Source organism: Panthera onca, chromosome E1 (assembly GCF_046562875.1).
Source record: "Panthera onca isolate mPanOnc1 chromosome E1, mPanOnc1 haplotype 2, whole genome shotgun sequence".
NCBI classification, from domain to species: Eukaryota; Metazoa; Chordata; class Mammalia; order Carnivora; family Felidae; genus Panthera; species Panthera onca.
In genome coordinates, this window is record NC_138352.1 from 42819033 (window position 1) to 42843775 (window position 24743).

The 24743-nt window shown below is 35.9% G+C and overlaps 1 protein-coding gene across 13 annotated transcripts in view; it reads left to right on the forward strand.

Moving 5' to 3' along the window:
• BCAS3 (BCAS3 microtubule associated cell migration factor) overlaps nt 1-24743 on the forward strand; it is a 614259-nt gene that overhangs the window by 342474 nt on the left and 247042 nt on the right. For 11 of the 13 annotated variants that reach the window (XM_078437391.2, XM_078437395.2, XM_078437397.2 and 8 more), the window contains 2 exons: nt 2034-2230; nt 7800-7897. In XM_078437391.2, the coding sequence (XP_078293517.1) occupies nt 2034-2230; nt 7800-7897 (295 nt within the window). Of the gene's footprint in view, nt 1-2033; nt 2231-7799; nt 7898-12650; nt 12790-13063; nt 16370-24743 lie in introns of those variants that run through there. The other 2 variants (XM_078437400.2, XM_078437401.2) reach the window with 2 other exon arrangements.

A 24743-nucleotide genomic window follows, 5' to 3' on the forward strand; every position in this document is an offset into this window, starting at 1 on the left:
TGAAGATTGGGCCCATACTTTGATTAGAAAAGTTCAGCATTCTAATCTGCACATGTCCTGATTGTGCCCAGCTGGGTTTCTTTTCCTCAGCTCACGTACTACTGCTTCCAGTGGTCTCCAAAGCAGTCCTGTGACAGCTTCAGCTGACCCTTTCTCCCTTTGCCAGGTGAAGCTGTCTTCATCTCAAGGGCTTTGAAATAAAAGATACTTGGGCAGATTTCAAAATGATGAGATTACAAATGACTTCATTACAAATGCTGTTATGTCTGCCTCAAGTCTGACATCATTTGGTGAAGTTAATGACCTGTCTCAGATTACCAATCCAGAGGCTTTTCATCAGACAGGTGCCTCAGTGGAGGCCCATGCAGTTTCACTGCTTTCTCAGGGAGGGTAGCCCAAAAAAACAAAAGGGAATCTGGAAGTTGGAGAATCAAACTGTTTCTAGGTAACATACATTTCATTACACCTAAAGTACTCACAGGAAGCTCCTTGGATGAAGGGTTGATACTTCAGCTCCTGGCATATGGAGATGCCTCCTTCCTTGAGGAGATACCACGATGAAGTAAAAAAACCTAAAATGCTGGCAAAGAACCCACTGTCCTTCACTTCAACTTTTCAATCAGGAAAAGGGGTAATGTGTGCTGTCAGTGTGAAAGTATATACAATATGTTTGTACTGCACACAACAGGAGAGTGAATAGGAACATCTGGCCATCGCCTCAGTGAAATTGCATAGGCATCTGTTTACCTCTCGGCTCTGTGACACGGATGGTTTTGAGCTTAAAATACACAGAATGCTTTATCTGTGGCCTAATTTGTGTTGTGGAATACACCTACTTGAATCAGAAATCACTGTCCTAAATCTGAGTAGTTTTCGCCCTGTGATTAGTGGGAATGTGAATATTGTTCCAAGACCATGATGCTTTTGCCTTTTAGGACTTAACAAACCCAGAGCTGCACTCTGAACCTTTTCAATTATGTTTTGTTAAGAATTAATCACCGCAATCAGAGAAATGTGATTAAATATAAATGAACTCAGGGCAAAAATAAGGCATGTGGAAGTCAGTTCTATGAAGTGTATATACAGACATGGATGTAGCAATTAAAGACATTGAGAAGTAGTTTTTCACCAAATGTTTGCATATTTAGTGTCTTAGTCAAGTTGCTCATGTATAAAATCATTTGATATGTTTATTTTCAGGTTTTATCTTCTACTCTATGCATTATCTTTAAAGTCTTTATTATAATATTGGCACCATTCCCTATCCCCTCCATAGAGCATGAAACTTGTAAACATTTTAGTGTTACTGTTTTGCCACACTTATCGGTAGTGGAGGAAACATTCTAATTGAATAACAGTATTTTGAAGACAAATCTAGTCTGAGAGAAAATATATAATACTCTTTTCATTTATTTAAAAGTTGATTTAGGGGAATTTTGAAGGCAGTATAGTAAATATTATAATATTTAATTGTAGAAAGAAACTGGCTTTGGGTGTTGAAAATTATTTCAGACCTTTTGTTTTCCTTGGATAGTTCAAGAACAACGTCAAGTTTGTCATGAGCTTGATCCTCAGTGAAGGAATTACTTTTAATCTGTGGATTGATAGGTGTAGTATTCAGTGCATGGCCACAAAGTGGTAAGTACTGTCTAGAATGAATGAAAAAGGTACTTCCTAGGGAGTTGATGCTAGTTATATGAGGCAGGCAACTGGTCCTTTTACTCTCACGTGACTTTGTGTTCTGTATGTGGGGGAGCATGTGTGTGTGTGTGGATTCACACCTATATAAATACACACACACACACACAATGAATTTTTTGTTTATTGTGGTAAAAATCAGTACAGAGAGGTAGTGAATGTTTATACAGGCTGTGATTACCATTGTCTTCTGATTGTGGATGCCCCTTACCTCTCCCACTTGGTTAAGATGGGCTTCTCTTAGAGGGTGTTCAGAGACAAGATGGAGGGAATCATGAAAGGCTCTTTGAAGGAGGTCATAATACATTTAAATCATGATTTTTAATCTGTTGCAGGTAGAAATTGTAACGCACACTGGACCCCACAGACGTCTGTGGATGGGTCCACAGTTCCAGTTCAAAACCATCCACCCCTCAGGCCAAACCACAGTCATATCATCTAGTTCATCTGTGTTGCAGTCTCATGGTCCAAGTGATACTCCACAGCCCCTTTTGGATTTTGATACAGATGATCTTGATCTCAACAGTCTCAGGTAAGAAATAAGAACTGGGGAGTGATTTAAGTAGATTAATATATTCATTTGTAATGAGCATCTTAGGTTATATTTACCTAATTTACTGTGTCCTTTTGGCACACTACTAATGGTGCAAAATACATGCACTGTAGCTTGTGATTCATTATTATTGGTGGGGAATCTTATGTGGGTTCTCCTCACATTCAGTAAGTATTTGTGTTTCAGATTGTGTTTTCCTAAACCTAATATTCAGTGCATTAAAAAAAAAATCTCAGGGGCGCATGGGTGGCTCAGTTGGTTAAGCATCTGGCTTCAGCTCAGGTCATGATTTTGGGGTCCATGAGTGTGAGCCCCATGTTGAGCTCTGCGCTGATGGCTCAAAGCCTGGAGCCTGCTTCGTATTCTGTGTCTCCCTCCCTCTGTGTCCCTCCCCCTTGTGCTCTGTCTCTCTCTCAAAATAATAAATCAACATTAAAATAATAATAATAAAATCTCATGCTGCTTTCCTCCTATTTCTAACTGCTTAAAGTCTGAGGGTACCCTCCTTTCCTGATCTTACTGACGCTTCTTCATCTTTCAACCAACCTTCATCCAAATCCTGCTTATTCCCTCTTTTAGGCTTTAAAAAGTTTTTGGATGAGAAAGAATTGATATAAATTCACTTATAGTTGATTGTATCTATATATTCCTCATAGGTATTCTCTGACCCTCACTTGTAAGAGTCATAGTACAAAGTTTACAAGTATGCTTTTTATTATTAAAGATCTTTTTTTTAATGCAATGGAGAACTTCTTGACTTTTTTAGGTCTCAGGTTTGCTAACCAGTTTAATTTGTTACACCCAGACTTGACACATTAGGATATAACAATGAAGGGCTTAGTCTAATGCAATGTAATCTCCCTTTCTTTGTCTTCTCTTATAAAAAGTTCTGTAATGTATCTTATTTAAGTCTAAAATAGACACTTTTCTTGAATCTCTTTAAAAATTATGGAAAAATATGTCCCAATCATATGTTGGAAATATATTTTTATATATCTCTTTGTCAATATCATTTCTAACAATGCAAAAGGTGTTGTAGAGATAGATTAGTCCCAAATGTTTCTTCCTTAAGAGTGATTCATGGGGGGCACCTGGCTGGCTCAGTTGGTAGAGTATGCGACTCTTGATATCAGGGTTGTGAGTGCAAGCCCCACATTGAGTGTAGAGCTAACTTAAAAAAAAAAAAAAAAAAGAGTTGGGCACCTGGGTGGCTCAGTCGGTGAAGTACCTGACTTCAGCTCAGGTTATGATCTTACGGTTCATGGGTTTTAGCCCCACATTGGGCTCTGTGCTGACAGCTCAGAGCCTGGAGACTGCTTCAGATTCCTTGTCTGCCTCTCTCTCTGCCCCTCTCTCTCTCTCTCTCTCTCTCTCTATCAAAAATAAATAAACATTTAAAAGATTTAAAAAAAGAGTAATTCATATAATGGAACATGCCTCCTGTAATACCTTTTTCAGTGTTTTAATTTTTTGTTTGCTTTGTACTTTATTTCTTTCCTCTATACATTTTTTTTTTAACCTAGCAGATCTTCAGCTTTTCAGAAGTGGGACTTTTCCCCCAAGATGTTAGGCAATAGTGGCAGTACTGAGTGTTACGCCAGTTTTCACCAGTACCAACTATTAAATGTGATCTGGTTTAGATAGCCAGTCCATTTTCAGGAAGTCATCAGTCCTCAACTTAATGATTTAGTGTGTAGTTATTCATGTTTCTAAGTCACTCATGTACTTTAATGTTAATAATAAGGCATTTAAACTACCCTACGACCTAGCAGTTGCACTACTAGGTATTTATCCAAGGGATATAGGTGTGCTGTTTCGAAGGGGCACATGCACCCCAAATGTTTACAGCAGCACTATCAACAATAGCCAAAGTATGGAAAGAGCCCAAATGTCCATCGATGGATGAATGGATAAAGAAGATGTGGTACACACACACACAACACACACACACACACACACACACACACACACACACACACACACAGTGGAGTATTACTCGGCAATCAAAAAGAATGAAATCTTGCCATTTGCAACTATGTGGATGGAACTGGAGGGTATTATGCTAAGTGAAATTAGTCAGAGGAAGACAAGTATCATATGACTTCACTCATATGAGGACTTTAAGAGACAAAACAGATGAACACTGGGAAGGGAAACAAAAATAGTATAAAAACAGGGAGGGTGACAAAACAGAAGAGACTCATAAATAAGGAGAACAAACTGAGGGTTACGGGAGGGGGGATGGGCTAAATGGGTAAGGGGCACTAAGGAATCTACTCCTGAAATCATTGTTGCACTATGTGCTAACGAGGATATAAATTTAAAAAATAAAAAATAAAATAAAAAAAATAATAATAAGCATTTAAAATAGATGACCCATAAAACTATATATATTCTCTTTATTGAACTATTCACAAGTTCTTTTTTTTTTTTTCTGATGACTGTCACCTGGTGCTGTAATAAACCCCTGTCCCTTTTCTTTGGAGGACATCTCTAGCTTTCCTATATAGACAGCTCTGTTCCTCTGCTTTGTGACCTCCAGCTTGCTTAATTACTCTTTACCTCAGACAGAGCCCTTCATCTAAGAGTTCTCTAACTTGCTTCTTCAGACAAAGCTACTTTCCTGAACTCCTTCTAGAATTTTCCCTAGGGGCTTTCCTTTTTCTTATAATGAGCATATAGACTCTTGGTTAAAACCTTAACTTCCATTAGAACACAGTTTTGATGGGAAATTCAGATTTGACTTACATCATTTCAGTCGCAAGTGGATTGTTTAGTACCATTTCCTGCCCAGCATCCAGCTAGAAATGCAACTATTTACATTCTCCTCATTCCTGTTTACTATTGCTCTTAGTGCCTCACCTCTATTTCTTCTACATTTCTTTAGGCTTATGTACAATGACACCATGGCTGTTAGCCTTATTTTGTCCTTTGAATTGTAAAAACTTATTTAGATGTTTTTGATACAGCCTAACCCTTTAACATCTGGTACCCTGTCCTGCACTCCATAAGGTATCACCAAGAATTGCGTGGTGCTCTGATAGTCTGCCTCCCTAGATCCTGATCTAAATGGGGAACAGGCAGGTGTTGAGTTGACTGTCATATTCATAAGGACATCTGGGGTGGCTTAAACTCATGGCAGCTCCTGACTTGGGGGAGGGATTTAAACTGTAAAAAAGGTGAATGAAATATTTATTCAGAGACCTAAGAAATAGATCACATAAAGAAGCTGAGATACAAAGTCTAGTTTTCTACTCAAGAATAGCTCCTTTTCCTTTATTATTTTATTTTTTTCATCTGCTTAATTAACACATCCATCAGCTCACATATTTAGTGTGTGTGTATATATATAATATGCATATTATATATATATATATAGTGATTTTTTTGAGGACCTCTAAGTTCTCCTCTTTTAGCAGATATCATTCATGTAACACCGTGTTATCAATTATAGTCACCATGTTATACATTAGGTCCTCAGACCTTATTCATGTTATTTTATTTTAAGTGATACATAATTCACATAACATAAAATTTGCTGCATAATTCAGTGGTTTTTAGTATATTCACTATTTTGAGCAATATCCCCACTATCTAATTCCAGGATATTTCCATCACCTCTACCAGTTTGTTTTTATTTTTGTCATTTTTATTATGGAAAAATTTCAAATATATATAACCATATTAAAAGTTAAAATAATAGAATAAGTCCCCATGTATCTGTTGCCGACTTCAACACATCAGTTCGTGACCAGCCTTGTTTCATCTATAACCCCATGTACACGCCACCCATAACTCTGGATTTTTCAGACACCCCAATATAGATTGAATTAATAATGGGAAATTTATTAGCCCACTTAAACTATTTAGACCAGGAGGGGGCTTTACTTTGGATAAATTGATCATATCTGTCTAGCTTCTTTTCTCTTAAGAACCAGAAAACATCTTTTCCAGACACCAGCTCCTCTTCTCCCACTGGCCCAAATTTGCTTAGGCCTGCCCATCATGGAGTTGACTAATCTCTGCCATGAGATGATGAGATTACCATGACTGGTTTAGCAAAATCAGCTGGGGTAGAACGAATGCTGGGTGGTACATGTTGTCCACAATAGCAGTGACCAGTATTTGTATATCAGTATTTCTAGCTTCCATCTTCCAATGCTGAATCAAATGCATTGTCCTTCACCTGTCTCCCATTTCTTTTACTCACACAACAAATACACATAAGTTTAAACTGAGCTTTCAATAACTACTCTTTTTCTGAAGTCTGTACTTGGTATTTTAGGCTTCTATAACCTGTCCATGGCGCTTATCAACCGCTTCTCTTCCGCCAGTATCCACTATGAACTCTATGCTTCTGCCAAATCATGCTCCTCAAGATGCCCTGCATTTGCCATGCTTAGTCATCAATCCAACGGTCTTCTTGTTCCAGTTCTGTGCTTAAAGAGCACTTCTTGCTCCTCTGCATATGCACACATCCTGTTACTGTATTCACATCCAATTCCTGTTACAGCTCCACAAGATCTGTCTGCTGTGGACCATGTATTCATTCCCCCATTTTCTCATTCTGAGCTTTTATTACCTATTGCACTCATTTTCACACTTTTCTTTTGCATCAGCCAGGAATGTGCACCTGCTATACCATATATCCACGTGTACACCTTACATTTCATGTTTCATTTCTGCCTGTTCCTAAAATAATACTGATGCATGATTAATATTCACCAAATACTCATTGAATGAATGAATTTGCCAAAAATGCATGTTTGTATTGCTATGACAACTTTTTATTCCTCTATGTTGCCTAGGCTCTCAGATCTTCTAGTCATACAGATATTTTTATGTTAATAGTATTAATCTAAGACAGCTGGAAATAGACTCTGTATTTGTAGATTTATCATTCCTAAGCAACTTGAAATTATATGTAGTAAATTTCAGTTTTGATGAAACTGTAATTGATTCTCACATGCTAATTGGTAATTTTATGGAGGTAACTCAGATGGTAGTGATCCTAGCTAAGCCTCTGGCCCACACATTTGAACACAGCTTTGTTTTCCTCTGCTTCTTGTCATATATAAAGTAACCTTCATTAAGGATCGTAAGGGAGTTGCTCAAAATTTTATATCTAGTGTATGCTGCGTTTTATGGCACGTGTTACTAGCTATGGTGCTATTCATGAATTTTAAGAGTGTTATAACTCTCATATCTGTCCTTTGGAAATGTCAAAGGTTTTGGTATAAAGTATTTTGTTTCCTTTCCCATTATATTAAATTTATCCTTTTGAATTAATGTCAATTTTTCGATCCCTTACTTAAAATCTATTGAATAACTTACAAAGAGAAGAAGGGGCCCGGAGTGTAGGGAATATTTGCAGTCCTTCAGCTTTGTGCAAGAATTAGGAACTACAGTTCCCCCATTTGTCTGGTTTTAGAATGAATGGTTCTTTAATGGATTGGCCTATTCCAGCATTCCTGATTTAAGGTCTGTTGTAGCATGCGACAGTTTTGATGCCAGTAACATATGTGAATTAAATTAAATTGCATTGCAGGATCCAGCCGGTCCGCTCTGACCCAGTCAGCATGCCAGGGTCATCCCGTCCAGTCTCTGATCGAAGGGGAATTTCCACCGTGATTGATGCTGCCTCAGGTAGAAAACCACCTCTAAAATGTGTGCTGGAGAGTTCTGTGCATTTTAAATTTCTTTTCCTGCACAATGTAGAGAATGGTATTTTTTTTTTTTTGCCTTCCTCCTCCTCCTCCTCCTCCTCCTCCTCTTCTTCTTCTTCTTCTTCTTCTTCTTCTTCTTCTTCTTTTTTGTTTGTTTTGGGATATGTGTGCATGTGTGTATGTGTGTATCTGTTAAACCAATACTGTGCCTATATTTGTTGCTAAACAATGCCATGCATTTAAGTATTGTTAAGTTTGGTGAATGATGCTGTGGGTTTGGCACTTGATTAAATGTAATGAACACAGTATTGAAGGCTACAGGGTTGATCACTGTTTTGCCTTTGATCTCTCAAATGTGGAGAAGCAACCTTGACAGAGAACGTAAATACAATATATGGATTCAATTTACTCAACCTGTTGAGTATCAAAGTGCTCGATCTGTGGAAGTAGAGTCCAAGTGCTGTAACTTAAATGGTTTTATTATTGAAAGCATAAAGTTTAGAAATTCATTAACTTAACTTTAGTCTATCTATCACAGTTATTAACCACCTATCCTTGGAACCAAGCCATGGCTATGTATCATTAGTATCTGGAAGTAGGTCTTTGCCTCTGTAGGTGATAGTTGCTGCATTAGTATTGTAAAACTGTGTTCTGCCAGGTCTGCCAAGTAATAGAACTGTTTATAATAATACATTTTTCATCTCTGAATGCATTGATAAAGGAAATAAGGACAGTGATGCTTTATATTATGGTGCAGCTGCAGAGCATCTGAAGCTAGCATACAGCAGGGTTTCATCAAGAAAAAGTCTCTCCTGAGTGGAATTATTAAATACTCAGCATTAGTCAAACAGTTGAGTCAGACAGGATTTTAATCTATAGCAATTTCAAAATCCCCAGAGACTGCTGATTTGATTGAGGCTTAAACTGTGAAAGAAAATGGAAACAAACACAAAACTGATTTGTGAAGGTCACTTTTTAAAGACCAAAGCTTCTGTTTCTGATTCTGTGTCTGGATGTATTTTGAAGTTTGAAAGCTAAATGGTTTTGTACGTTTTCTTAGCTTTCTGATTTTTTTTCTCTCAGTGGATCGGACCTTGTGTCTGATTGAGCTGTCCGCATCCAGGGCTGTGCCTTCGTTTGTAGTGTAGACTCTTGCTTGAGAGGGCTCATACTTGTCCTTCTGCTTTCACTTGGCAACCATGCTTGTTCCCTGGAAACAAGCACAGAAATGTGTGAAGTCTCTAGCCTTCCTTCCCTGCATTGAATAAAATATTGAGATAGGTGTCTGATAGTTTCGATCTGAGAGTGCTAAGAGATCTTGCTCATCTGGAATTGTCATTTAAAAATTGTGAATCCTGGAAGTGATGTATTGTAACCTAAAGTATGTTATTCAAGGTTACAGTAGTAGCCTTTGTTGTAGGGGTTTAACATTCTTGAACTGTCACATTATTAATGTTTTAGAGTCAGGTGACTCCCAGTCAAGTAAAACACACATCACTAAAGCAGTTGTTGTGCGTTATTAAAAGTTGCCATATTCAGCGCTTTACTCTGAGGTAATGATACTCCACATTTATCATATAGCAGTATATCAATTTTAGCTCTTTGTAAAGATATCCTCATGCCACAGAGAGGAATATCAGTGCACTATTGGCAACCATAGTTTGATTTAAATCTGCTGCAAGAAGAGTTTTTAAAATGGTATTTAAAAAAGGAAACAGATCTTTGCCCTTGATTCACTCATATTTCCATCAGAGACACATTGTAGGAGATTCTAGGGTATTGTTCTACAGCTCTGAGCCTCTGCCTGAAAGTGATAATCTTTTTGAGTAGAGAAAGAGCTTCTTGGTGACTAAGCTCTGTTGTTATTTTTCTAAGCCTGTTTTCATTCCAGAAAGCCATAGTTCCTTTCTGAGACAGAGCAATGAAATGTGTGTGCTGCTTTCTGTAACTTGGAGCTAAAGAAACCCTATAGATGAGGAGTTGGACTATTATGAATAATTCTCTGCCTCTCAAATGGTTTGGATCCCTATTGTTCAACGTATTTTTTAAGTGAGTGAAAATAATATCTTGTTGGGGAAACTTAATCTACTTTATCCAGTAGGACCGGTGTTGTAACAGACTTACTTTTCTACTGATATTTAGGGAAGTTAGAGACTAAATGGTTCGGGTTCCTTATAAAAAGAAGCTCATGGGAAAATTCTGTTTTAGATTTTTCTGTTAAAAAGAGTCTAATAAATTTGTATAACTGCTCCTGAACCAGGAAGTACTTCTCTGATTATGGCCATTGGAGTCAGCTGCATATTATGAAGATGCTTATCTGGAGTTCTGATTGCCTTTGCATAGAGATATGACCACTGTGGTGCCTCCTCTGAATGGTCTTCATGGCTTTGTCTTAACCTTCAAGCAATTTATACAATTAAATGTATTGTCTTTTTAATTGTTCTTGTGGCACATTTTATAACTATCCTTCTATTTTAGTGACAGCATTTGCTCTTTCTAAACTAGTGGTGCAGTAATTATTTTTCATATGATTACTTTTCAGAGGCATTTAATGAAATGAAATTTAATGTGATATGACTAGATCTTTGACAGTTGTAATAATTTTCAAAATGAAAATGTTTTATTTATACCTTTATTTATTTATAGCATGTTATGTTTTAGAGCTCTATCTGGCAATGTTATTCTGTTCAAACTAAAAGAGATCAGCAGAGCATTATACCACTTTTGCTAAGAAATTTTGTTTTTATAATTTCTTGATCATCTAGTATATCTGTGCTTCACTCCTTCACATCGAAATACGTTTCCCAAAATATGTATGTTTTGCTTATTAACTTCAGTGATTTAGGCATGGCATAAATTCTATGCCTGTAGATACGTACGAACCAGCTTCTTACTGTCTCTATATAAATATGTGTATTTAGACTGGCAGAAGTATAACTGCTTTATAAGTAGATGTCACTCCCACAGCATGTTTCATCTGAACTTTGGTGAGTCAAAATGTACTATCCTAGCTAAATTTTGAGTTTAGATAATTATGAGATGTTCCCTTCTTGACCAAGAAGAAGACCATTCTGGAAAGATACTTTATAGGATTTTACCCTTATACACACAGGCTACGTAGAACAAATGAGATTTGAAGGAACTACTCCATTTTTCATTAACATCAGTGTCTCCAAATCATAGATAATATTTCTAGATGAAGTACTTTTTTTCTCTGTACATTTCCTTTCGGTCAGCTATCTAAGAATTTCTTTTCATTGTTTGTTTTTTTTATAACCTGTGTCCTTCTTTTGATAAAGCTATAGGACCTCTGAAGAAAAAGTAGAAATATAGCTGCCAATATCCTATTCAAACTTTGTTTCTCACATTGGTGACTGATCTCTCATTCCCAGACCTGTAGGCTATACCTGTTGAGTAACTTAATAACAGCTCTAAAGTTGCTTTTGAGCCCTCCAGGCAGAAAGCCTAGAAAGATCTGGTTCATCCTAAGTTTGCTTCTCCTCATTTGTGGTTTTACTATGGAAACTGATGTTTACCAAGAAAGAACTCAAAGCAACTGAGATTTAAAGACAGACGCATGCCTGGTTCATATGAAGAGCAGGCCTCTTTGTCAAACTCTACTAAAGTAAACATTTTAATAGAGAAAATGTTATTGGAAGTGGTAGGAGCAGTATTTAAGTACATTCCTGAGGAAGATGACAGTAGAAGGAAAATTGTGACAGTTAAGCAAAATGAGTTCTTATCCTGTAGAGTAGGCTTTGATAAATAAGGTATTAGTGTTATGTCAAGTATTTCTACAAATAAGGACAAAGTTCCAGACTAGTATTTGATGTTCTTGACTTAAGAGGAATATTATTTTTGTTGTACAGTTGAAGTAATCTAAATAATTTCCAAGAGATTTGTTAATTCAGGAGATACTTTTTCGACACCCATTTTTTCCCATTAGCAAAGTAATTTGTGTACTGAAGAAACTGATATACTTAAAACCCAAACTGATTTGATTTGGTGGATTTTGTAATAATTTTTTTGGGCCTGCTCTGACTGATTTTGTAACGATCATTTGTGCCTGCTTTGTGTATTTGGCATTTGATGCATCAGACTTTTTTTTTTTAAAAAGGTACTTACTAGAGAAGTATGATTGGGTAGGCAACAAGGAGATTATTTAAGTCAAACCTCTGCTGGAAGGAAGGACGTTCACTTGGGGCATGCTTTTATTTTACAGAGATTTTTCTGATATGCTGGGGGAAGAATATTCCTAGGGATTATATTTCATTGTATCTACAGTTGCCATTCCAATCTGAGGCAGACAAGCTTAGTCACTGTGTCTTACCGCTATCAGAGACGCAAGAGATGCTGGTGGTAAGAAGCAAAGAGATTTGTAAGAAACACCATTAGTCTTCCAATGGTGAGGCAACTTAGTGCCGTGATTTTAAAAACTAGAGCTGAATGATGAAAGCCATGACATTATAATCGTGGTTTTGAACATTTGTTGAAACTTTCAACAAGTGATGTTTCCTACCTATCTAGTCTTCTCTGCGTCTGTAAAAAGAGTTTAAGGTTCCCCACACAAAAAAAATTGTTTTTCTTTTTTTGGCAGGGACATGTTCATTATTTCCTAAAATAATTCTCAGATATAAAGGATATAAAGTTCTTTAGAAATATTGATATATTTCTTTGAATACATGATGTGGCTTTCATTTAATGGACTTCCATATATTCTTTGTGATTATAAGGTGACGAAAACCCCAGGCATACTTGTACCTTGAGTATTCAAAGCCTATGTGGGATCAGTAAGAGGATTATGGATGAGGATGAAATTAAAAGAAGGCTTAGTCGTGAACTGTGAACAGTCCCTCAGAGAGGAAAAAGGAGGTCAGCAATTTTACTTTGACACTATTTATGCTTGAGACAGTTAGCAAATATTCGAATTCAGATATTAAGACTGGCTTTTTTATTAGAAAAGAGGAAGTTTATGCTTTGTTTCAACTCTAATGAACACCTACTTGTCTGTATAGAATCAAAAATAGGTGTTAGAGATTAAGAGCATAGGGAAAAGACCTGATTTTGCCCATGAGGAAGGTGATCAGCCACATCTCTCTCCTTCTGACTTAAATATTCCTCTCATTCTTCTTTCTAATATTTATAGGATGTTAGAAGATGAAATTCAAGTTAACAATGTGGAAAATTTTAGCTCAGCACAATTAAGAAAAAGAAAGTGCCCCACTTGAAGATGAAGAAATTGTAAACAGAAGTAGAAGAAACTGTTGGGAAAGCTTTTTTCTGCTGACACATTGCTTCTTTGAATAAATCTTTGTGTCAACTAAAACCTCGCCTTTGCTTTCTCTATTGCAAGCACCAAGTCCTTGACATGACTTTAAGTCTTTCCTAAGCATTTTGAGAAGGAATTGATGGAATTCTCCCTACTGTTGATATACCGGGGTGCCACATATTTACAAGGGGCTTTTTGGCCAAAAGACCCAACTTTCCTTTTTTGTACCTTTATTACTACATCTTTAATACAAGGCTGGACTGTTTATGCAGTCTGTTGCCTGAGACTGTGGTGGCAGAGGGACAATATTGGGGGCAGTATTAGAATTTGTTTAAGTCTGAACCGGGAATTCCATTTGTCTTAGTGACGTTAGTGTCAAACTGTTAGTGCCACGCTATTTTAAATTGTGTCCAAGAGCCTGAGAGGCTTATGCTTATAGGTGCCATCTATAAACTTAGAAAGAAACAAAAGAGTCTCTTTCCATTGAATATATAAGCCCAGTGAGCAATTAAAAAGCAGCCTGGGACCTCACCCGGGCAACTAGTCGGAACCAGAGCTCATGATAGTCCCCTGGATATTGTTGAAAACTGTCAGAGAAAAGCTAAAGCAAATAATCGAAGTGAAAATAATTGTTCCCAGGAAAAAGTCTTGTTTTGTAAGGTTGGTGTAGTGTAAAGAATAGAGACTAGTAACTTGTGAATCTTTGGCTCTGTTCTCAACTTTGCCTGTAATTACCTGTTTGGGAAATTGCTTCAAAACCCAAGACTTTTCTACCATAAAATGAAGGAATTGAAGTAGATTATTTCCAAAGCCTCTTCCAGCTTGAGAAATTGATAAACTTGTACTTTGGATCACCTTTGAAGAATTTTTAAAAATCAGGGTAAAATTTATATGTAGCAGAAATGTACATATCTTAATCATACAACTTGATGAATTTTTATACCTATGTATATCACTACTCAGAATAAATTAGAATATTTCCATCATTCTAGAAAGTTCCTTCATGCCCCTTCCAGTCAATACTACCTTTGAGCTAGAGATGACCACTATGAGTTTTATCATCATAAATTAGTTTTATCTATATTAAACTTTATAGATACTTTTTTGTGTCTGGCTTCTTAATGGTTTTGAGTTCATCCAGGTGTTACATGTGTTACTAGTTCCTTTTTTTACATTGCAATGTAGTAGAAATATAACACAGTTTATGTATCCATTGTCCTGGGAGCCTGGGTGGCTCAGTTGGTTAAGTGGCCGACTTCAGCTCAGCTCAGAAGCCTGGAGCCTAATCCAGGTTCTGTGTCTCCCTCTCTCTCTGTCCCTCCTCCACTCACAATCTCTCTCTCTCTCTCTCTCTGTCAAAAATAAACATTAAAAAAAATGCTTTTATATATCCATTGTCCTACTGTTTTCTGCTTTTAGCTTATTATGAATAAAGCTGGTATAAACTTTATTGTACAAGCCTTCTTTTTTGACATATGCACTTTTTTTTTTTTTTTTACATATACATGCATATATTTTGAGCATATACCTAGGACTGGAATTGCTGGCTCAAGAAGTAGGCATGTCTTTAGCTTTATTAGGAACCTCCAAGAAGGTATTCCAAAATGACTATGCCATTTTTCATTCTTAGAAATGTATGAGCCATTCTTGTAAATGTAAACGGTAGTTTCAATTTGCTTTTCTCTGATGAATATCAATACTGAGTACCTTGAATATACTTTCTGGCCAGTTGGAGATCTTCTTTTGTAATGTACTTGTGAAGTGAACTTTTATGTGGTCTGTTGTCTTATTGCATTTAAATTCTTTAAATATTTTGGATGTAGGTCTTCTGTCATATTTTACAAATATTTCCTTTTAGTTTATTGCCTTTTCACTTTCGTATTGGTGGTTTTTGACAGCCAGAAGTCCAATTTTTCCACTGTTTTTCCTTTTATGTTTTGTGTTTTAAACAAAAATTTTTCCCCATTCCACCCAGTCTTGAGTGATGCTTTTCTCTAGTAATTGTATAGTATGCAAAATTGTATAGTATGCAAAAATGGCTTTTGCATTTGGGTATATGAACCTTTTCAAATTATTTATTTTTATCAAGATCAAGGTTCAGTTTCTTCCATGCAATTTCTTCTGGCACTATTTATCAAAAAGATACTTTTTTCCTCCAATGAATTTCATTGCTGCCTTTTTAAAAAATCCATGTTTTTCCTGGATTCTCTATTCTGTTCCTTTGATGTGTGTGTGTGTGTGTGTGTGTGTGTGTGTGTGTATCTGCCTTTACACCAATATGATACTGTTTTAAGATTGTAGCGTTTTAGTAAGAGATATAGCAGTTTAATATCTTCACTTTTGCTTTTCATGTCTGTCTTGGCTACTCTAGATTCTTTGCATTTCCAAACACATGTGTATGTATATACATACCAGTAATTCATGGTGTGGTCCACTGACCTATGGAAGTCCCCAAGACACTTTTAAGGGATCTGTGCTTGAAAGCTATTTTTATGGTAATATGAAGTGATTATTGGCCTTTCTTTTTTATGCTGTGTTGATTAAGTACAGATGATGCGGAAGCAATTGTTGATAAAACTGATGGCATCTTAGCATAGTGAAAGCAGTGGTACCAAACTATGCTTGTAGCTATGGGTACTCACTCATAGTTTAAAAAAGCTACAATTACTTAAGAATGTCTATAATACAGACAAAATCATTGACATGTGAAAATTTTATTCAATTTTGCTGCTTGTATACTTCTTTTTATTCTATATATCACAGTTGAATTAATGAATGATAGTTGTCTTGACAAAATGCACTTGTGTGATTATTGTGAACTGAACTAGCAACTATTTTCATGGAATACTATTTTATTAGAAAGAACAACTGACAAACTTTGTTTATTCAAACCTGGGTATTTGGCAAAAATTTTCTCAAAAATAAACAAAATAGGCCTGCCACTTCAAAGAAAACAACTGACAATATTTGTTACCAATGATAAAACTCATTTTCAATTAAAACTTAGAAAATTGAAAATCATATATCCATGTATCTACCACTAATTAATAAGCTCCCAATACTTAAAGACATTTCTGATGAGATAGGTGGTGATATTAACCAGTGTGATATTTTTATGTCATATAATAATATAAATCCACATTTGGAGATCTGAAATATTTTCTGAAAGACCAATTTTATTATATTACAAAAGTATCGGGGCGCCTGGGTGGCGCAGTCGGTTAAGCCTCCGACTTCAGCCAGGTCACGATCTCGCGGTCCGTGAGTTCGAGCCCCGCGTCAGGCTCTGGGCCGATGGCTCGGAGCCTGGAGCCTGTTTCCGATTCTGTGTCTCCCTCTCTCTCTGCCCCTCCCCCGTTCATGCTCTGTCTCTCTCTGTCCCAAAAATAAATTAAAAAAAAAAAAAAAAAAAAAGTATGTATGGTTAATGGACTCATTCCAAATGTAAGAAAGGACAAAGGATTTTCATGTAACAGACTACAAAAGTTAATTGATATCGTTTCAATTAACTTGTTAAGGGTCATCTCAAAGAAGAATATTCTAAGAATCTGAAAAGGCTCAGGATCTGAATATGCTCTATCCTTCTCCAGTTACATTTTTGAGTGAGGCCAACTTGTCTTCACATACTCAACCAAAACAACATATCACAACAGATTGAATGCACAAATTGATAAGAGAATCTACCTGTTGTTTATTATAAAAGTTTCTGTCCAAAAAAGTAAAAATTACATTCTTCTCATTATTTTTCAGTTTGGAAATTTTGAATAAAAAATATCACTTATGTTAATACATAGAGAGTTTCTTGTATTTTAATGAGTTAATACATAAATGTTTTCAATGTTGATAGATATAAAATACATAAACCTTTTGTGCTCTTTGGAAACCTCAATTTTTAAGAGCACAAAAGGGTCCTGAATCAAAAAATGTTTGAAAATCACTGAGATATAACTATATCCTCATATACATACACATTAAATGTATAATCATCTCTACAGAAATTTAGATGAGATTTCATTGGATCAAATTTTGGAGAATTGATATCTTAAAAATATTCAGTCTTCCAACACATGAACATTTTATAGCTCTCCATTTAGTTAGGCCTTTTTAATTTCTCCTACTACTGTTACATTTCAATGTAGAAGTCTTAAACATATTTTATAAAATTTACTTCAATTATTTGATGTTTTGATGCTAGTATAAATAGCGTATTGTGTTTCATTTTTCAGACTTTTTTTCATAGCATATAGACTACATAATTTTGTTTGTATGTTGAACTTGTATCCAGAAATCTCTTTTTTTTTTTAAATCTTCAAGTTTTTATTTAAATTCCAGTTAGTTAACATATAGTGTAATATTAGTTTCAGGTGTAGGATTTGGTGATTCATCAGTTACCTACAACACCCAGCACTCATCACAAGTGCCCTCCTTTCTAAATTCATGTATTCTAATAGATTCCTTTGGATTTTCTACTATGTAGTCATTGATCTGCAAACAAAGATGGTTTTCTTTCTTTCTCATCTTTATACCTTTTATTTCTTTTTCCTCTTTATTGTACTTGCTTAGACATTCCAGCTAAATGTTGAATAGAAGTGAAGATATTGAACATTCTTGTCTTAATCTTAGAAAGAAGTTTTTAATATTTCCGTATAATGTTACATGTAATTTTTAAAATGAAAACCTACATTTGAATATTATTTCTTTATTGGAGTGAGGAATAGATGGGCAAAATTCATAAAAGAATCAAACTGACATTCTAAAACTGAAAAATATACCTTAAATAAATAATTTGTGGAATGGGCTTAATAGTTGACTGGATGCAGAAGAAAAGGATCAGAGACTCAAAAACAAGTCAAAAATTATCACACTGAAGCACAGAGAGAAGAAAATAATGAAATAAAACAACTCAGTGTGAGAAGTATGTGGGGTAATATTAAACTGTCTAATGTATGTGGTTGTTACACATGGATGACAAGGAGGGAAAGGGCAAAAAAAAAAAAAAGTGAATGGCTGAGAATTTTCCAAAATTACTTAAAGACCTGAACTTTCAAAGTTTCAAGAAGCTCACTATACCCCAAGTAGGATAAAAACAAAATCACATGAAGGCATATCAGAGGCAAACTGTTGAAATCCTTAAATCATGAAGCAATTTTAAAAACTCCACTGTATTTCTTTATTTCTTGGGTTCATATTTGGGTGAGAGTTTAGAGTTATGACAAAATTAGGGTGATTCTTAAGTTTCTTTGGCAGTATGAGATCCCCATCTCCCAGGGATCTATGAGGAATCTTTAGGATATTCACCATTAGATAGAAGTAAAAGATATGGAAAGCCAGTATTTATTGATAAACAGCTCTGTGCCCAACACTGTGCTAGGTGCTTTTACATGGCTTATCCCACTGAATCATATTTAATTAGGATCACAGGCCCATCTCAGAAATATGCAAAGCGTGGGACCTAAGACACCTAGCTCCTGATACTTAGAATTACTTAAAGTGCATTATGGTGACACCTCAGATAAGTCCAAATCTCCTTTTACCCTGACTGATCAAATATTCATTTCAAAACACTGTATGCTGAAATGAGTCACATGGGAGTTGAAGAAAATCAACTATTCAGGTGGTGAAAATGTGTGAATGCAGCTGGCAGATGAAGTTCCAGTATGATGAATTCCCAACTTGTCCTTATTGCTGCAGGCAACAACTGACAGGCCCGACTGGTCATTGGCTTTCCATTTCTGGCATTGATAGGACTGAAAATTCTTCGTGTCACAGATACTTAAAAGCTGTCCCTGTTATAGTGGATACAAACAGTGCTGGAGGGTCCTTATTGCATAGAGATGTAATCAATATGGTCTAGAGTTCTTGACCTGAACCTATAATTATCTGGATGTTATAAAGGTAGCTTGTTGTTACAGAAAATGCTTATATTCAGAACTTTGGGACTAAGTTGTGAATGGAGAGAAGAAAAATAGGAGCTTTGTCCCTCTTCCTATATTTCACAGTATTTAGGAAGCTATCATAGTAATCACAGAACAGAGTATTCTTATAGGATTAGTAGAACATTGTATCATCAGGCTTTGGGGTGCTGAAGTTTAAATCTTACCTCTGATGCGATCCTAATCCCAGAAAAAGTTGTGACTTTAATGTTTTGCAGCTTGTGGCTATGATTGTTTTGAATGCCAAAATGGGGGGGGGGGGTTGTTTTTGTTTTTTTTTATTGAGCCAAATTCCTGGATTTGAAGTGCAGCTTTAAATAATAATACATTTTGAGTTTGCTATTTTCCTGCTGCTAAGAGTATGGTGAAAAAAGCTGGGTAAGCATACATTACAGCATCTGTGATCCATGGGCAGGAGTGAGCAGAAGGAGATGACACTGGTAGCAGTTCTTAAGTCATTGTTTGTACTGATGTGTTTAAGTATATTGTGATCGAGATTAATTTGCCATTGAAAATAGTGGGGGAAAAGGCACAGAATGACTTAACAGGAGATGTGAATCCTGATTCCTCTGTTACTGCTTGGTTTAACATAACTCTGGATGGCATTATTATTGGATTACCCTATGGATAGGATGCCTTGAAAAAGAGGGGGAAAGTAATGTTTTATAGTAAAGAGCTCTTTAAGAACAAGAGCTGTCTTTGTAGGTCTCATGCCTGGTATTGGTGCTTGTCATGGAGCAGATAATCAATATTTGTTGCATTGTTGATTTCTGATAGAACATAAGGCTTAAAATATACCATAAACTGATTAAAATTTAATAACATTGCATCTTTGTATCTACATTACATCACTTACACCCAGAAAATATGATCTTGGCCTAGAGTTCTTTATTAGAGTTGCCCTTAGGTTTATTGTCACTATTTCTTTGTTTGGGCCCTTAGTAAACTGTGTTATCAGTAGGAATATTTTTTTTTATTTTTATTTTTTTAATATTTTTGAGAGACAGAGAGAGACAGAGCATGAGCAGGGGAGGGGCAGAGAGAGAGGGAGACACAAAATCTGGAAGCAGGCTCCACACTCCGAGCTGTCAGTGCCGAGTCTGATGTGGGGCTCAAACTCACAAATTGTGAGATCAGGACGTAGGCTGAAGTCAGACGCTTAACCGACCGAGCCACCCAGGCACCCCCAGTTGGAATATTTTTGCAGAGCATTTCAAATGATCTTTCATGTCATTTTTTAAAAGCAGCATTATGTTTAAGTAGTTTGTTTCTCATCTTTGATAGCTTTTACATAATCAGATAATAAAAATAAGGGAATTATGGCCCTCAAATCAGTTGTGTTTTTGTAGTATTAGGCTTGCATAGGAATTTGTGTTTTAAGGTTATCTTTACAAAGCATTCACTATAGCAAATTCCTGCTTTCTGGAATCTTCTCAAGCCTGGAAAACTGAAAGCAATGGACCTGCTTTTGTTTTCTGGTCATACTGGGCTAATTTTCAGACATACCATTGTATGGTTATTTAGGGCTGTCTTTTAAGCTTGCCTGTCTTATACATGAACCCAGGATATTAGCATTTAGGGATATCTGACCTAAATTCCATTAAACCAAAATAATTTCTTGAAGAATTGCCACCATTTTTGTAATGTCATTGCAGTTCAGTGACTTGTACTTATGCTCCAGGCAGCCCTGTGAGACTTGGTATCTTGAGTCTTAAACCTGTTTTACTTTGTTTGAGCTAAGAATATTGGAAAGACCACAATTATTCTATAAATGCTCCATGTTAAGATTGGAGAGAATACCAAAGTTACACTTGAAACTTTAATTGAATTCCCGCTAGTAATCCCTTTTTTAGATGCGTTTATATACTTTTCAGATGAACAATGTTTGCATGATTGGGAAGAGAAAAGACTTTCATTTCACTCTTCTGTTTCTCTCTACCTAAAAAGGACACTTACAGCATCCATACTAGTCCCTTTGACATTCTCCTATTGGGCTGACCTTTCCTATGTTAGAAATTTTTAGCCATGAGTGAATACCTTTAAATAGAGTATTTATAGCCATGGTAGGATCCTAATTCCCGGAGTCAGAGGGCCTAAACTAGAGAGATCTTAGTAAAATTTTGGTATGGTGCCTGAAACTTTTCATTTGCCTTGAAACCTGTTCTTAATTTTACTCTTTATTCCAATTCACCCCATTGATTAAATTAATTGCTTTCTCCGCTGTTCTTAAACTTTTACTGTTGTGTTTATCACCTCATATTAAAGTTAGTTGGGAACCATTTCCCATTCTAGACTGTGAGCTCATCTTTGTGCTCCCCACAGTACCCTGAATGGTTCTGACCCATAATAGGCACTCAATAAATGTTAATGAATTCAACATTTCAGCATGAAATATTGAAACCAAATTTTTGCATTTGACTAGATACAGTAGTTGCCTTTTAGGAAGGGAACTGAGTGGCTAGGGAACAGAGATAAAAAGGAGACTTTTTTTTCAGTGTAGTCTTTTAGAACATGTGTATGCATTATCCACAAAACATAAATGAAACTGTTTAACACCTAACATATTTTTCAGTATTTGATAGGTTACCATTGCAAGTTGTTTGTTTGTTCATTTACATAAATGAAGAAACTGAGGTTAAGGGATGTTAAATAACTTGTCTGTTGTCACATAGCTAGTAGGCAGCAGAGCAAAGATATGATTCTGTGAAACCTTCACTTCTTCCAGGGTATTAAATAGCATCTTGGCCACAATAGCCTGCCTTGATTTCATTCATATGATTAGCAGGTGTTATATCTGACCTAGGAACTGTCTTTATTTATTTATTTATTTATTTATTTATTTATTTATTTATTTATTAAGAGAGACAGAGCACAAGTGTAGGGAGAGGGTCAAAGGGAGAGAGAATCTTAAGAAGGCTCCACACTTAGCCTGATGCAGAGCTTGATTCCACAACACTGGGATCATGACCTGGGCTAAAATCAAGAGTTGGGTACTCAATCAACTGAACCACCCAGGTGCTCCTATTCTTTATAGCATATATTGTGTACATCATAGAATTCTTCAACTACAGCCTTTCCACTCTTAGGTGGCACCTCTATTTTAAGGAGCCATTGGCCAGACCTCTTTGATAAGGTTTTGATGGCTCACGTAGGTATTCCTGCTGCTGACAGAGAAACTCTTACTCTTTAAGCAGTAAATATTTACTTTCAGCTAGGAAAGCCACTATCAATCAGGTAATGTTTTCTGAAGCTGAAAAAGGCATTCACTAAAGAATGGTGATTGCCCAAGGTCACTTTCTTTTCCATCTGCTTGTGGGCAAATGCACACTAAAAGAATACTAGTGTTTGAAACTCACAATTTATTCTGTATTTGGGGGTAGGGGAGAGGGAGGCAAAGTGATGATATTTCTCTTAGAAATATTTTTAATTGCTTTTTCAAAGTATGGATTAAAGCATAAAAGAAGCCAAAAATGTCCTGATACTAAATGGACTGGACACCTTGATCTATCATGGCATAATATATGAGTGGGGATTCCCAAAGGACCTTTGTACACTACAATATTTATTACTATAAAGATCTATGAGTTCTTAGCCACTTTGAAACTTATAAAAGCTGTTCACATCCCATCCACTGGACTTGTGTTTTCACATGTTTAAGTTATTCTTGTTTGTTTTGTATAGTTTATTCAGAAATAACTCCCCACTTCAAATTCTGAAAAATAATATCTGGCCCTTTAATAAAGGTGGAGAAAAAAATTCAACTCGGGTATGAAAGTGTACGTGAGAGAGAAATGTATTTGCTTGCTTTTCCTGTCCATTAACGCTTGGGAACTACAGGATCTTTAACCAGCCCATTTATGCCTCTGTTTTCTCATCTGCAAAATGGCAACTAAATATTTGCCTTCTATTTGGTTGACATAAACAAAATACTAACAAACCCGAAAGGCTCTGGATTGATACCTCTGTCAGCTCCTGCTGTCGAAGGTGGAATTTTCACTTGTAGTTTGTTCATTGTTATTTCAAGAATAAACATTATGGCTTGTTCTTGGTTTATTATGGTTTATTTTTAACATTATAGTCTTGGGGCACCTGGCTGTCTCAGTCGGTTAAGTGTCTGACTCTTGAATTCAGCTCAGGTCATGATCTCATGGTCCATCGGATCAAGCCCTGTGTTGGTCTCTGTGCCGACAGCATGAAGCCTGTTTGGGATTCTCTCTCTCCTCCTCTCTCTGCCTCTACCCTGTTTGCATGTGCTCTCTCTCTCAAAATAAATAAATACGCTTAAAAATAAAACAAAAACAATATAGTCTTAAGAATAAAAAAAGAAGTTACTAAGGAACGTTAATGAATATAAAACCACTAACATGCACAAAAATAGCTATATGCAAACTAGTAGGTGTCCTTGACTGAGACAAAATTATTTTGAGGTGGTGATCATGAAAATTATCATAATTTTAAATTATGTGTTTCCCTACTTATGAAGGAAACCTAACTGGACTATGTATTCTGGGAAAATTATAACATTAAAAGACAATAAATACGATATTTAACATCTCTATTTAAATCTTGAGTTACATGCAGCCTATACAGTTCCTGTGCTGCATATTAAATTTTATATATAATGAATAATACCGTTTTTTTACAGTATTTGATTGCTTAATATACTGTGCTAAGTACTTCATATACATTAGCTTTTTTATTCTTCATAAAATTCCCATGAGGTAAAGGTATTGTTATATAGTTGACCCTTGAACAATGTGAGGGTTAGGGGGGCTGACCCCCTGTACAGTTGAAAATCCATGTATAAATTTTGACTCCCCTAAAAGTTAATTACTAATAGCCTGCTGTTGGCCAGAAGCCTTCCTGAGAACATAAACAGTCAATTAACCCATATTTTGCATGTATTTATATACTGTTTTCTTATAATAAAGTAAGCTAAAGAAAAGAAAATGTTATTGAGAAACTCATAAAGAAGACAATACACATTTACAGTACTATATTGTGTTTATGTTTTTAAAAATCCATGTTTAAGTGGACCCATGCAGTTCAAACCCATGTTGTTCAAGGATCAACTGTAATTCCCTTTTTTCAGAATAAGGAACTATGACTCAGAAAAGTTATATATGCTGTACTATCTTCCACTTTGGCAATGCCATCTGAATTTCTTTGTCATGAATGTGTTTTATGTAGCTCTCTATTAAATTTTATTTTTGATAGGTGCATTTTTAGAATAGGCAGGTTACATGTAGCGGAAGTACATGAACTTTGTGGTCAAGTGTAAATTCTGTCCTTATAGCCAACCAGGTATATGACCTTGCGTCTCTTTTTCCTTAAGAAGAATATAAGAACACCTGTGTCCTATTGGGAAAATTCATAGGACATTTGTAAAGATTCTGGCCATAGCCCAGGTATACAACAAGGACTCATTAAATGTTAGTTCTTTCCCTGTTACTGTTACTTTATTTCAATGATGATGATGATGATGATGATGATGACGATGATGATGCAGCAATAGCTTTTACTATATCAAAGTTTTGGTACACAACAAGGACTCATTAAATGTTCTCTCCTTGTTACTTTATTTCAATAATAATGATGATGATGATGATGATGATGATGATGAT